The 15,732-nt window shown below is 42.5% G+C and overlaps 1 protein-coding gene across 1 annotated transcript in view; it reads right to left on the reverse strand.

Moving 5' to 3' along the window:
- ALK (ALK receptor tyrosine kinase) overlaps positions 1–15,732 on the reverse strand; it is a 713,821-nt gene that overhangs the window by 159,672 nt on the left and 538,417 nt on the right. Inside the window, exon 5 of the mRNA XM_049784231.1 lies at positions 140–267. Coding sequence (XP_049640188.1) covers positions 140–267 — 128 coding nt within the window. The remainder of the gene's footprint in view (positions 1–139; positions 268–15,732) is intronic.

A 15,732-nucleotide genomic window follows, 5' to 3' on the forward strand; every position in this document is an offset into this window, starting at 1 on the left:
GGAGCTCCTGGTACTATTCACAATCAATCTTTAACATGCTAGGTCTTTCTCTGTAAGGGGGCATATTCCAAGCTGATGATGGTGACAGATTCTTGATAACAAGCTACCAAGTGGATGAGGGCAAGTTAGATTCAAATACCTTCACTGCAATTCTTCAGGGCAAAGAAGTCCACCGCAGACAAGCTTCGGTTTCCACTTGAGATGTATTCCAGGGCCACTCGGAAAGGGTTCTCTGGGCGCCCAATTCTTCCTTGTAGTACTGTCCAACTGGTTGCATTGGAAAGCAAAGGGAGAAAGCACAAACACAATGGTGAGAAATAGGTCAAATTTGTGCAGAAGTTCAGAATCCACATTCTTCTTAGGTACCAAAAGAAGGAAATTTAGCCTTTCTGAAGGAGAGTTACCCTCACAATAATATACACACTTGTTTTCTTTCAACAGACTCAGAAAACCAATTCTCAAACATATCAGTGCCACTGGTATTCCTTTGGCTACTTTCTGATTAGGCATTTGCAGGTTTTTAGACTACTTCAGTGGCTAGTATTACACACACACACACACACACACACACACACACACACACACACACACAATCTGACAGCAGAGTGAAGGAATAATCTTCCAAAGCATTTATCAGTGTCTTCATAATTATCTCTGGAAAGAAGACTTAGTTTTGGAATTTTATCTGATGCTAAAGGCTAAGAACTCTCAGGTCTACTATGAGGTTACTTAAGGGAATCAAGCAAGGATTATTTATTTGGTTCTGGAAAATTAAAGTGCACCGAAGCATGTCTTTTGGGGTAAAAGGCACCTAAGATTGACGTGGACTCTGCAGAAAGGTGCCAGCAGCAGAGGAAGTGAGCAGGTGAAATGTGGAACTCAGGCTCTTTCTAATCCAGGACACTGATACCAACAGAGGAGAGAGAATGAGCTAACTGAACATTTTTACACCTCGCTCGGGCCACCGACCTTTTGGAAGAGTCTCCCATCCCTGATTAGACAATCCCATTTATTTTACAACATCTACTCAGGTGTTTTAAAAGAATATCATGACCTGGGGCCAGAGATATAGCACATAGATAGGGTGTTTGCCTTGCACGCAGCCGATCCAGGATGGACGGTGGTTCGATTCCCAGCATTCCATATGGTCCCCCTTGCTTGCCAGGAGTGATTTCCAAGTGTAGAGCCAGGAGTAACTCCTGAGCAGCACTGAGTGAACCCCCCCCAAAACAAAACAAAACAAACAAAAACAAACAAACAAACCAAAAAAACAAACCAAAAAACAAAGTATCATGACTTAGACAGTTTTATTTGAAAATTACCCAGACTATTTCATGTTTTCTTTTTTTCTGAGAGCCAGATAGTCTTTGAAATACCAGGGAGGTACAACATGTTGTAGGGACTCAATGTGCGCAATTGAAGCAAGTAGGTATACAGTTTTGATCTACCCATGTGCTCTGTGACGTTTTTGAGGCAGGAATGGTGATGGTTGGTTGGTCCAGAACTCTCAGGAAAATATTTAGCAATAAAGATGCTCAGACTTAGAGAGTAGAAAAGTTTATTGGAAAATAGAGGAGAAAGGAGAATCCCATGTGGGGAAAAACTCAGCATAGGACTAAGTGAAGTAAAGCTTATTTTGTTGGGTGTTTTTATAGAAAAACTGAGTTTTTTTGGGTAGGTTTAAATGACTCTCTTCACTCCTTATAGTTGATAAGAATGTCACAAAGAATATAAGAATCCTAAAGAGTGGTTGAGCTGGTCTGAATCTTTGGGTTTGGGCCATCTGCCTTAGCATATTTGAGAGCTTAAGCTCGGAGGCAGGATGCTATGATCTTGGGGGATGACAGGAATGTTGAAAAAAGTAGGGTGGAGGCAGTCAAAAATGGGACTGCTCCCAGAAACTGGTAAGGGGAAACTGAGACATCCTCTTTCATTATAATGCCATCAAAGAGTGTCTCCTCATGGTATCCTACCACTACATTAGGCTTAGGCACAGCAGTGAGAGTGTTAAGGAATTGATGGCAAGACAAGCTTTCTACATCACCTCTCCCAAGCAGAAAGAGCTATCTATGCACCATCAGATTCAAAATGCAACAATTCAGAAAAGTTCAAGTCAAAGTTTCCCAGATGTTTATTATCTAGAGAGCACCTTGGTTAATAACTCCATGAGCAACCTTCTTGGTTATAATTTTCAATAAATGAGACCACACTCCATATGCTTTCTGTGATGGCAATTTTCCACCTCATGCTATGTCTCGAGACCGCAAATCTAGACTCCACAATCATTTCAATGATTGCCTTTGAAATGATCTGCTTATGGCTCCTGATTTTCCCTCTTGATGAGCTTGCTGAGGCTAACCACATGTAACTTATCTCAGTACTGCCTCAGGACAGATTTCAGACCCTAAGTCAATATTTATGTCCATGTCAAACAGAGGTTTACTGTCAACTCTTCCCAGTGTGGTCATTCCTTCCATTGTTTGCTGCTTGCTTACACAGAACCCCATCCCATATTTTCTATCTCTGCTTAATTTTAGTGTAGGAGGAAGGCACTGCCTTGGGCTATCTATGGTTTTCTGTGGGATGCTCTTGGAGCATGGTTTCAAAACACTGGTCTAGCTCTGTTTTGGCATGCAGTGGGAAGATGTGGAGTCAAATGAGAGTTTTGTTCCCATTTTATGGTCTTCTGTAGTTAATCTGAATCATCAGAACAAATGCCTCTGCCACTTAATACAAGTGTATTAAGTTTCTTCACAATAGAAGCTGTAGAAAGGATTATTGCTGTTGTAAAGTTGGTTCCCTTTACTGTACCCAGCAGGATTTCCATCCAAAATAAAGCCAGTGCAATTGAATAAGGGAAAGGAAGCCTTTCAGCTTAAATGTGGGACTGTCAAAGAATGAAATATTTGAAAAGAAGAAGTAAATGCGGGTTTTGTAAGAAAAGAAAAAAAAACAGAGTGAACAGATTTTTTTCCTTGTTCTGAAAAAAAATAAAGGACCCTATTTGAGAAAAGATGGTGTGAAAGGCATGACTATTCATATCCTGCCAAAATCATAGTGCTCCGGTCTGTGGAATTGATGGACTTTAAATCCAGGTACACAGTGGCCCTTGACAATGATTTCCATTTCTGTATTGGCACTAGCCCTCTGGATAAATGTGTCAAGAGTTTTAGGAATTAGTTTCTGAGTTACCGATGCAATAAGTTTTGTCTGAAATTCTCTGGCCTCCCATAGTTTACTGCTGCAACTTTAATAACTTTCAAACATGTATTTTATAACAAGGGAAGCTGGGAGAAGAAAGGGGCCAACTCATACCTAGGGTCAGATTTTGGAGACTGTGAAAAATCTTCTAAAAGACAGAGCCACACTGCATTATTTTTTGGGAGAGATTATTAGTGGGCTTTGTGACCATTAGAGCTGCTCTCCTTTAGCTGGGAACTTTGCTTTGCTTCCAAGGAGGAAGGTTCTGGTCTGACCTAGACCCTTCTAGAAACAAAAGGTACAACTGAATTCACGTGTTGGGGCATCATGGCTCTCTTAGAGTCGTACCTCAATCAATCAATTTGATGGTGTGGGGAGCCCATCTGGACTTTGGGAAGCCAGAAGGGCTGTTTGGACAGCCTGTCACCATCCATTATCTTCCTGCAGTCTCTGGAGCTCTCCACTTCCACTTTTCACTCTGTCCCTTATTCGCCTGATGACTTTGAACAAAGTGCTTTATACCAAAAAGGCCTGATGTTTTTGTAATCTCTCACTAATTGCACTTTCAACAGGAGAAAGCATCTCCAGCTTTAGATACATTTTTTGGAAAAGAAATTGGCCACCCATTTATGCTGAGTAGCAATGTTGTGACGAATGAGACAATAAGATTGTTTTGGGACTTTCAATCTCTGGGTTGGAAGGAGCAGGGGATAGAGCACTCGAAGGGGTACTCAGTGTCAGACTCTGGGCCTGAGTCTGCCAATAGGGGCAAGTCACTGTTCCTTCTCAGGTCTGAGTTTTTTACTAGCAAACGCAGGCACTGCATTTGAAATGATCCAAGGCACCATATTGACCTGACATTTGTAATTCATCAACAAACTGCTAGAATTCTAATGACAAAACAGTTTCTGAGACCCCGAGAACCACAGTGGAAAATGATATTGTAGGAAAGGTGGAAGGAAGAGGGATTCTTCAAAGAGCCACAAATTATTGGGTCAGAGCGATGTATAGTGGTTAGGGCATTTGTCTTGCATGCTGCTGACCCAAGTTTGATCCATGGCATCCCATATGGTCCCTTGAGCCTGCCAGGAGTTATTTCTGAATACAGAGCCAAGAGTAACTCCTAACCAATGCCAGCTGTGGCAAAAACAAACAAACAAACAAACAAACAAAAATGCAGATTTATTTCTGCAAAGAGACCTGTTTTAATCCCTCCAGAAAAATTGAGAAAACTTGCCCAAGTTCCTTCCCAAAGTGGGTTACTCACAGTCCTAAGATTAAGATCACATTTGTCACTGTGTCCATAATATGAGAGCAGAAGTCAGAGCATCTTTGAGATCAATTTGCAACATCAGTTGCCCTTCCTAGGCCAGAATCACAGAGTAAGAGGAGATATTTGCTTGGCCTTGCTGAAGGGAGGGACCGCCAGGCTGGGTCTGGAGGACATACAGTCCAGCTGGAAAGTGAGAGGCATTGTCAGCAAGTGTACAGATGAAGCAGTTCTGACAGAGGAAGAAAGAATCCTGCAGCTCCCAGAGCTCCCTATCAGGTTAGCCTAAATATTGTAAGGAAACTGGTCAATCTGACATGAGGTGTCCTGCTTCTGAGATTGAAGGGCTGGCAGTCCTGACTTGGAGAATGAAGGCACCAGGTATTTTACACTCAGAATCATAGGGTGCTTCTGACAGCTCCTGTTGACCAAGGAAGACAGTTGACAAGAAAGACAAGTCTAGCATACTTTGTCAATATGTGATAGACGAGTAGAAATGATTTAACAGCTCTCTGTCTCACTGAAGAGGGCCCCTAGGACCCTACATGAGATGCACTGGAATCGTTTTATTTTTAAAAGAAAAAATTATTTTGAGGGAGCCACATCTGGTGGTGCTCAGGAGGAACAGATGGAATGCCAGGAATGTAATTCAGAATGAGTGCATGCAAGGCAAATGTCTTATCCACTCCATTATTTCTCGGACTCCGGAGTTCCTTTTTAAGATGAATTTTGCGATTGCAAACTTTTGAAGCCTAGATTCCGTTCTCAAATCCACTATATAAGTTAAATGAACATCAGAAAATGAGTTAACCTCACTCATCTTCAATTTCTTTATTAAAGAACAGTGTGAGAAGGGCTCCCAAGTGGTACTCAGAGGCCTCAGGGACCTCATGGAAATTCTCAGTACAAAGTAGTTGTAAGGATGCAGAGCTGTTTAGGTCTGTAGTTCTGGGGAGTACCCAGGCACCCCTGAGGGGTCTCCAGAGTTGCACTCAAAATCTTTGGGGGAATCACATTGTACTGGAGATCAAATTCAGTTTGGGTACAAGCCATTATATGATTTTCCTCTCCCTCTGATTCCTTATTTGAAAGATGGAGTCCCTGATGCTTAGCTCTCTAGATATTTGTGAAGATTTGTGAGGAGGATGTATACAAAGAAATGTCCTCACTGGGAGCTCAGTAAGCATCAACAATTCTTATGGAAAACCCCAGTTTCTGCATGGCCTGCTATTCATGCATAAAACTCTCCACATTGCAATTCAGCTATGATATTCCCAGGAGAAAGGAGTATAAGGTGAAAGAAGGGGGAAAAAAACGGCATTTTCCATTTACAAATCTTAGCCATCATATTATTTAACCAGAAAAGGTCTTAGGTAAGTGGGTCTCCATATGTTAAACATAGCCCAAATAATTTGGGTTGAAAAATTCCCGCATCAAAATATATTAGGGTTGCGCTGTGATGACTAATCAAGATTCAGCTCAGAACCCCACAAAGGTCCCCATCTCCCTTGGTATTAAAAACTCCTTAATCACCTCAGCATCTTCCTAGAACCTGTGGGAAGAGGTCTTGTCTCATGGTCTCGGATAGAATTTGTTGGAAACAAATTTGTTGGAAACAAATTCTATGTCCCAGGTATTTGTTGGTGTGTTGTTGCAGTGTAGTAAAAGTATTAAATGCTCCAGGGATCCTAAGGGTGTCGGATTTAGCTCAGCATTCAAGGTGCTTATAGACTAGCATGAGAGAGACAGAGACAGAGAGTGTATGCCAGATGATAGGCGAATGGTAGTCTTGGTTCTGTGCACTTTGATAGAAGTGCAGAGCCATGTTTCAGACTGGGTGACTAGGACAGGAGTCACTTGAGAAGGATTAGGAAGAGGGCACAGGATAAAGCAATTAAGAAAAGGACTGGCATTAGCCCAAGGATTCTCATGAGCAGGAGGTTCCAGAAGCAGGTGGTCCAGACTGAGGAAACTAGTGTTTTTTATTGATCTCTCCTGGGAGACTTTTCTATGTCTCACTCCCCCATCCCCACCTCCTTTAAGTCAGGAAGCTGGATCACTCCTTCTGGTTTCTCCAGTGCCTGATATGTTGCAGATGTTTAGCAAATATTTGAGGAATGAGGGAACATGTGGAAAATTAGATTCCTGTTAAATCAAACAAGAGTCTGACAAGCTTGGTCCAAATTTATATTATCACGGAGCTGAATAAAGGTGAAAATTCATGTCAGAGTTTTAGCATTCACTGATGTCTATTTGAACCATAATGAAGTCTCCATCCATTCAGAGGAAACCTAAAATCTGGAGATGCATAGAGGAGGTTCCTCCCATGCATGGTGTTGGTTCATGATCTCACACTGGGTCCCCATTGGCTCACAAAGCCCCCTACAAAGAGATGGGGGGGTCACACCTAATTATATCTCTGGTGGCCTACATCAAGCTCTGCTACTAGCTGGATTTTAAAACCTGTGTCTCTAGGACACATCATGCTTTCAAATTTTTTGAAGTTAGAACTTGTGTCTTCCATCACCCCCTTTTTTTTCCCACCAGGTAGGATGCTGGTAGACATGGTTGAAAACCTGGATCTAAAGACATGGTCTTTTTCCTGTTCTGAGGGGTTCACAAAAAATGCAGATTAACAGCTAGGGGCTAAGGCCCTTGCCGAGTCAGCATAAGTCAAGAGATAGGTTGAGGATGATAAAAAATATATAAGACCCACTTGAATTAGACCACCAGTCTCTTTGCTTGGATCAGGAGAAATGCTACCTAGCATGGGTCATGCTGATATACATACATGCCTTCACATACATGCCTCTACTAAGACTCTTGATAAGTGTTTAGGGTGGGTGTGAAAATTCCAGAGGAATGAGAAACTGAGCCTGTGGGAGCATGTCTAGATCAATAAGAGGAAAAAGATCTTATTCCACCATCTTTCCTCATCTATAGCCCAGAGGAGAAAAACACACGTACATTTCAGGTTCTTTTTAAAATATACCTTGTAGTAACTCTGCAGCAAATATAAAGCATTCAGCACTATTTTTTATCGTTTCCATTAAATCAGCCTGCATTTAAAGCATTTTTATGGGAGATAGCAAGGGGAAAAAATGCCAGATCAATGTAAATTTTAGTGGGTGTCCTTTGTTGCTAGTTAATTTTCTGCAATACTATCAACACTTGTGACATGGCTCAGGGTCTTTTACCGCTGAGCCTTTGGCTTTGTTCATCCCTTGTCCTTCCCACTTTCCCTCCCGGATGTAGAGGCCCGTGCTCTGGAACAGATGTGATCAGGATGGAGACAAAGTTTTAGATTGATTCAGGATGTGGTGAAGCTAATCATGGCATCTTGTCCTGCTGGAGGCACAGGATGAGCAAAGGGAGTGATGAATCTGGGACAGGCTTGCTAGCCACTGGTAGAAGGAACTTGAAGAGCTGGAAAGCATTTGGGGTTTCATCAGACATGATGTGTGGGTAATGGAATATGTAGCCTGGATTTCTCCAATGTGGTTTGGCTGGGGCTGGGGTTACCGAGGGCTATGGAAATGTTATCAAGGTATATCTTCGGGGCCGGAGAGATAGCATGGAGGTAGGGAGTTTGCCTTTCATGCAGGAGGTCATCGGTTCGAATCCCGGCGTCCCATATGGTCCCCCGTGCCTGCCAGGAGCAATTTCTGAGCCTGGAGCCAGGAATAACCCCTGAGCACTGCCGGGTGTGACCAAAAAAAACCAAAAAAAAAAAAAAAAAAAAATCAAGGTATATCTTCATTCCAATTCTCCCCTCCTGCTACTATACAGAGAACAAAAATGAAGGTCTGGAGAGTTCATTACAGTTGGTTGGGCACCTTCTCTGGCATTGAACAGGGTTCCTCGAGAAGCAGCGGGAGTGATCCTTGAGCACTGAGCCAGGAGTAAGCCTGGAGCACTGCTGAGCAAGACTCCAAACCAAAAAGAAACAGGATATTTGACAAACTCTTACTCATAGCTTCTTGTCCACTTCTTTTCACTTGCTTTCCTCTCTTTTCCTTTCCTCATGTCCTTGACTTTCTCCTTCCTGTCTTTCTCACAAACATATAGTTAAATCTTTGGAGCCAGATTTCCTGTTTTAGCAGTTCAGTTTTGCCTTTTGTAAGCTGTGAGCATTAAACTACCATTCAACAACCATTAACTACCACTTTCTTCAGTGTATCTATCTTCTCCTCTCTTCCTCCCCATCCTCCTCTCCTCTCCTCCTTCTCTTCTATCTCCCTCCCTCCCCTTCTCCCCTCTCCTCTTGCATTCTACCCTCCCTTCCCTTCCTATCATTTTCACTCCCCCTCCCTTTCCTTTTCCTCCCCTCTCTTCTCTCATTCATAAGCCAGTGATGTTACAAGAACCAGCTTATAAGAAGATGATTTGGTACCACATCATAGTATCGCAGGAGCTTGGTGGGATCCCTCAGCTTTAAACACCAAGCCTTCCTCCCTCCCTTCCAGACCCCTGTATGGAGATGACACAGAGACATGTGCACATTGTTTGAGATGAACATGGCACCTTGGCTGCATTGATTGGTGCGTGCCCTCATATCTGTGTCGCCTCATTCCCGGGAGCAGCGGCAGCCTCTAGGTTTTACTATATCTCATTTAGTTTTCAGAATAAATGCATGAGAGAGATATTATCAGACTCATTTCATGCATGAGCAAAGTGCGGTTTCAGAGATCTCAGACAACTTGGCCCAGGTGGTGAAGGGCATGAGGCAATAGAACCTTAAACCATTTATCTTCCAAACTTTTGCACTTTTTAGCAGACTGCACCCGAATTTCCATTTTTAGAAATAGAAACTATTTCTGTTTCCAGAGAATTTTTTGGTGGGGACTTATATTTGCCCAGAAGTACTCCAATAAGGGTTCTTACAAGAAAGACCTCCTCCTGGAAATGCTCCTGGAATTTGCCCTCCTAAATCCTTCTTCCTCTGCATCTTCTTCTTCCTCTACCTCCTTTTCAGTAGCAGTATGCAGATTGGGGGAGGCAATCATTTGCCCAGTTCTTGGAAAAGAACTGTTTCTTCACACTATCCACATGGCCAGAAGTCAGGGATAAATATCTTCCTCAACAGAACTAGCCTCTAAGTCATGGGGCATGGGAGAAAGGACAGGCTGGCCACAGCTGCAACTTTTAATTTAAAAAAATATATAAACACAACAGTAAAGAAAGTGGTTTTGGTTGGTTTTCGTAGACCATGTGCACGATGGATTCGTGCAATACATAATTCTCTGGCTAATCATTTCCTCTGTGCTATTCCTACTGCTTCTGGTCTTATCACAGGAGATAGAGACCTAGTCAGAGAGATCAGTTACGCTTGTTCCTGAGCTGTTTATCTCTCCTGAGTTGTACTCATTAAGCTGATGCACTGTGAGCGAGGAAAGCTCAAATTACTTTGTAAAGACTGGTAGTGATACATCACTGGAGATAATTGCAGGTTAATTAGGTGAGAATGGATCAGGAAAAGAACTTAAAAATCCAGAAGGCAAGGAAAGCCTGTTCAACAAATGATATTGGGGAAACTGGTTGGACACTTGCCAAAACAGTTAGGCCCCTTTCTAATATGAGGCACAAAAGTCAGAACAAAATGGATTAAAGATCCCAACATCAGACCAGAATCTATAAATTATACTGAGGAAAACAGAACACTTCATGACACTGACTTAGAGGCCTCTTCAATGATTAGCCCAGCTAAGACTAGCAAAGCTAAACAAAGGAGACTACATTACATTAAGAAGCTTCTGCACTGCAAAAGAAATGACCAGAATTCAAAGATAATCCAAAGATTTGGAAAAAAATATTTACTTATCTCTCCTCTGATAAAGGGTTAATACAGAAATTATATAAAGCCCTGGTAGAATTTTACATGGAAAAAACAGTGAACTGCATTTAAAAAAATGGAGAAAGGGATAAATACAAACTTATTCAAGGAAGGCATATGGATGACCAAAAAAACATAAAAAATGATTTGTACACTTGTCATTAGGGAAATGCAGATTAAAACAACAATTGAGGTATCATCTAATACCAGTAAAATATACATTACAGAGAACAAAAACAACCACTGTTGGTGTAAGAAAAAGGGACCCTCAAACCACTGATGGTTGAATAAATGTAGACTAATCCAACCTTTTGGGGGAAAACAATATGGACACTCCTCAAAAATCTAGACATTGTACTTCCCTACGACTCAGAAACCCCATTTCTTGGCATCTATCATTCAAAAAAGACACTTGACTGGCCAGAGCAATGGCGCAGCACTAGGGTGTTTGCCTTGCATGCGGCTGACCCAGGATGAACTGTGGTTCAATCTCCTGGCATTCCATATGGTCCCCGAAGCCAGGAGCAATTTCTGAGCACGTAGCCAGGAATAATCCCTGAGCATCACCGGGTATGGCCCCCAAACAAACAAACAAACAAACAAAAAAGACACTTGCACTCCTATGTTTATTCAGCACTATTCACAATAGCCCAAACTGAAAATAACCCAAATGCCCAAAACCAAATGGGTATTTGGATAATAAACAGTAGCACATGCGCATACACACAATGAAATACTGCTCGGCTATAAGAAAATATGAAGTCATGCAATTCCCTGCTACATGGAAGGATCTGGAGCATATCATGTTGAGTGAAGTTAGTGAGAAGGAGAGGGACAGACACAGAATGATCTCTCTTTTGTTTGGTATATAAAAATGATAATAATAAGGGAATAACAAATACCCAGAAACAACACTTTAGAATAAAATGCTCACAGATGTAAGCTGATTGCCAAGCAACTATTTGTCCCAAACTTAATAGCAAAGAGGGATTCTTTGCCTTTAGTTTGTCATTGAAAAGAATGGAAAATTCACTTTTTTTTCTTCTTTTTATTGCAGATCTGGAGAATTGATCATGGTAGATAATCGGTCAGACAAGATGACAAGATGCTTCTTGTCAATTATCCCATGACCTGTATTGTATGATCTGCAAACAACATTATAAATATCCAATGGTCTTTGGGCAGAAAAAAATTTCTACATTCTTATTTTAAAGGAAAGACATATTTGTATTGATTATTCAGGCTTAAAAACCAAGCAAATCAACAAACATATTTACAAAAAAGATAAACAACACAAGTGACAGAAAACTTTCAAACAAGAGCAATGATGCAGGGAATCTTGAAGTTTCTCTGAATTTTGCAAGCTACCATGTTGTATTAGCATAAAATATAAGGTCCTAGTGTTGGGCGAGGCCTTTCTTGGCATGCTCCCTTTACCCCTTCTGCCTGAGGGTCTGAAGGTGCAGGATAATGGTGTAGAAATAATCTCAAGCTGTCAGTTAGAGTTTCACTGGAGTCAGTTTGGTTTACTCCATGGCCCTATCCGCCATGTACAGACCTTGTGCCATGTCTGCCTAACTCTTCTCTTTCTCCCAAGAGCTCTCTCTCTTTCTCTCTCTCTCTCTCTCCTCTCTCTCTCTCTCTCTCTCTCTCTTTCTCTCTCTCTCTCTCCCCCTCTGTCTCCCTTCCTCCTGATCTTCAAGGTTCCTTGTTCCTTTTTTCTCCGCCCTCTTCCCCCCAGGCAACACTTTCATTCCAAACCCCAAACCCCTTCCAGGTGTGGGGGGTCTGACCATCCAGGTGATATTAGCATATGGCATTGAGGAAGGGGCAACACTACCACTTCCTCCAGCATCTGAAGAATTCACCTGGCAAAGGATGTGGGTAGGGATTCTGTTTCCTTTGGGGCAGGGGTTAAGGGGGGGGGGCTAAGTTGGCACTGACACTGCAGAAATCACTCACCATTATGGAAATGAACACAAGGACTAGGAGGACACATCTCTGTGCCTTGATTTGCCGGACTATCTCTCTAGCAGGGTAGATGTTGGGTTTTTCTATTAAACATCCAAGGTGATTGTTTTGCTTTGCATTTCCAACCCTTTCTGGAAGGTGATTTAAACTCCTCATGCATCGGCAAGCCAGTAAACATCAAGAGTTTGGTTTCTTAACTCTTCCTTTCAGAAACTTTTGAGTACCATCTGTCCGTTCAAATGCAATTGTTTTCCTTCTAGTCGATTCTATGCAGAAATTTTGTTCTGATTTTAAAATACACCCTCCCCAGGGAAAAGGATAAAGCCAATATAGGAACCTAAAATGTAGCTGTTATTTGAGGTGACTCTGTCTTTCAACCTATCTGCCTCCAGCTGTGTCCTAGGTTTGGGATTTTCTCCCTACCTTCATGCTACCCTCCATCCCAGTCTTCCTATTTCAGAGCTGAGCTCCCAAATTTTTCCAGGCCTTCCTGTCCTTGCTCCAGTCCTGACAGATCAGTGGCATCTCCAGTTCTCTGAGAGCCTACCTCTGTGGTGTTTAATGCATTCATTTGACCTATCGATTTCTTCCATGCGAACAACAAGACTCTGGACCAAGCAAAATGCTGACACTCCAGCTTAGAGTCTTCGAGTTAGTTACTCTCTGGCCAAGGCAAGCAAAGCTAATGAAACTTTATATAGTAGTTCTGCTCCCCCAAACTGCAACTCAGTGAGTCCATTCTGAGGCATAGAAAGTGATCTGGAGGTAGGAGAAGATCAGCCTTCCGGATTTGTCTCCAACAGAAAAGAGCCCTCATTCCAGATATGGCTCTAGCACTGACCTTTTTGTGGGGTGCCAGTCATGAAAGTGGGGGTCATTGCTAGAAGCCTGAGGCATAAATGATCTTGCCCTAAACCTCATGGTATGGTGGGGTTCCCTGTGCTTGCAACAGCACCTTAAAGTGGGGGTATCATGGACAGTGAGGCTATTATTAGGGGCTACAAGCATTAAGATAGGCAGGGAAATTAGAAATCACCAGACCGGTTCCTTTCATATGTCAGAGGACTGAGGCCCAGGAAACTATTTTGGGGTGCCTGTGGCATGAAAAGTACACCTGCAATTGAGTCTTTATGAAGATAGTCATGGTCCCAATGCTCTCAGGACCCATCCATGACTCCCTGCATGGGGGAGGCTTCTTTCTGCTCTTGGTCATTGGTTCTGGAATAGAGAATCAGAGATCAATGATATTCCTTCAGGACTCTAATTTCCAGGTTGTGCCAATGATAATGAGAGGGTACAGGGCAAAATATGTCTAACTCTGGGGCCAAAACAATGGTATAACGGAGTAGGACATTTGCCTTGTACATGGCCGACCTAGGATCCCTTGCATGATCACTGGCATCTCATATGGTCCCTTGAATCTGCCAGGAGTGATTCCTGAGCTCTGAGCTAAGAGTAACCCCTGAGTATCACATATGCCTAACTGTGTCCCAAGGATCAGAAAGCACATGCGATTATTGATTGACCTCCTCTGTGTCCAGACAGGAAGGGTGATCTCATCTATCAGAATATGCTACCCCCCAAAGAAGGTTAAAATCTTAACCCTCCTTCAGACTCTCAGAACAGCATCTTTCTATAAAAGTAGGATCATAATCAAAATGATCAAGTAAGCAGGAAGGCCAAAGGGTGAACCCTAATCCAATGAGGTCAAGTCAAGCACCAAAAGGGGAAATGTGGACATAACGGATGCCCTCAAGTAGAGGACAATGAAGATGAGTCAGAGTCAGAGATATCTTGGCATAAATTGAGAGATGCCAATGAGTGTTTATCTGCCTCTGGAAGTGGAAGCAGCAGGGAGATAATCTGGAAACTCCTTCCTCACATTTTCAGAAATGTTTCTTAGACTGAAACCCCTTGAGCTTGGCCATCGTTGCTCCAGAAAGACGAAGTTGTGCTTCACTGACTACTATCCCATTGGGTGGTAGTCATCACCCTTTTGCACAAATACAGGCAGGTGGTTCAAAACATTCTCCTGAGTGAAAAATCAGATTTTAAGCCACTTTTTACCGACTTTAAATGATGTAAAATATCTTTCTATGGGGCCATCACTCTACAGACTGTTGGCCCACAGGCTGCAAAAATAGCAAATCCTTCCTCACAAAGAAGATGCATTTCCCAGGGGTAAGAAAGCCTGCAGGACATTTTGTTCTCCATTTCTCTTTGCCTCCTGGATAAAAAAATTTTTACTGTGGCTTGAAGGGAGACCCCACTATAGATAGAACCACACTGAGCAGGGCTTGCTGGTAGCCAGGAGCAGGAAGCAAATTAGATTGGCCTGAAAAAGGCCAAAATCTATAAGCAAAACTTAAAGATATTCATAGAATTTGGGCTCCTTGTTCCTGTAGTGTTGACATAGGAGTGTGCTCCAGAATGCAGCCAACACAATCTCTGATTTTGGGGCTTTGAGTGGGAGCCACTGAGGTTTGCATTTGGGAGACAATTTGAAGCTAAAACTGCTACCTGTTTGCAAGGATGTTAAAGGCTCAGTTTAAAATAGTAACCAAGAAATCTTTGGGTTTTTTGGGTAACACTCCTAGTGTTGCTCAAAGCTTACTTCTGGTTTGTGCTTTGGGATCATACCTGGGAGTGTTTGGGAAAATCATATGTAGCTCTAGAAATTGAAATTGGGTTGGTTGAAGGCAAGGCAAGCACTCAACCTGTTGTACTTTTTCTCCAACCCAATAATCTAGAAGATCTGGAATCTATTCAGCTTTTTGGTGTGTTTCTCTTGGAACCAAACAAAAACAGAGTGACAGTTTCTCCCCATATTTCTAGAATAATCTAGAAAAGGACTGGACCTTCACTTAAAGCAGAGGTACACAAGGTAGCCAGGATCCTCAGGCTGGGCCCAGCCCTTCCTTCACTCCCCAATTCTTTAGGGACTTCGGATTTACAGTAAGAAAACCTGGGACACTTGGAATCCTTTGACACTGTTCTTGGCCTCATATATCAGAAGCTCTAGCTTCTGGAAAGAGCAAGCTCCTGATTTTTTGGCTGCATCAGCCTTTCTGTGATTCATTTAATCAATAAGGACTTGGGGGAGGTCACCCGCAAGGCAAGAGTGGCCCGCCTCTCTTAACCTGCCTCCCAGGAGATGGATGTAAAGCTCAGGAAAAATAGGGGCTGCTGGCTTGCCTATCTCAGAACCATTCCTTTAACCACTGGGAAACCTGCTGTGCTGTTTTACCAGAACCAAATCCAGCAAAAACCTCCAACAAGTCAATACAAAATGTCTCTCGAGAATGAGGTTGTAAAACCCAGCTCTTTGCCCAGATCTTGTTCTGTAGTTTGTGGGAGCTGGAATCTATTCAGCTTTTTAGTATGTTTCTCTTGGAACCAAACAAAATGGAGAGTGACAGTTTCTCCTCATGAATCTAGAGTATCTTCTGAGACCAGA

Source organism: Suncus etruscus, chromosome 12 (genome assembly GCF_024139225.1).
Source record: "Suncus etruscus isolate mSunEtr1 chromosome 12, mSunEtr1.pri.cur, whole genome shotgun sequence".
Taxonomy (NCBI): domain Eukaryota; kingdom Metazoa; phylum Chordata; class Mammalia; order Eulipotyphla; family Soricidae; genus Suncus; species Suncus etruscus.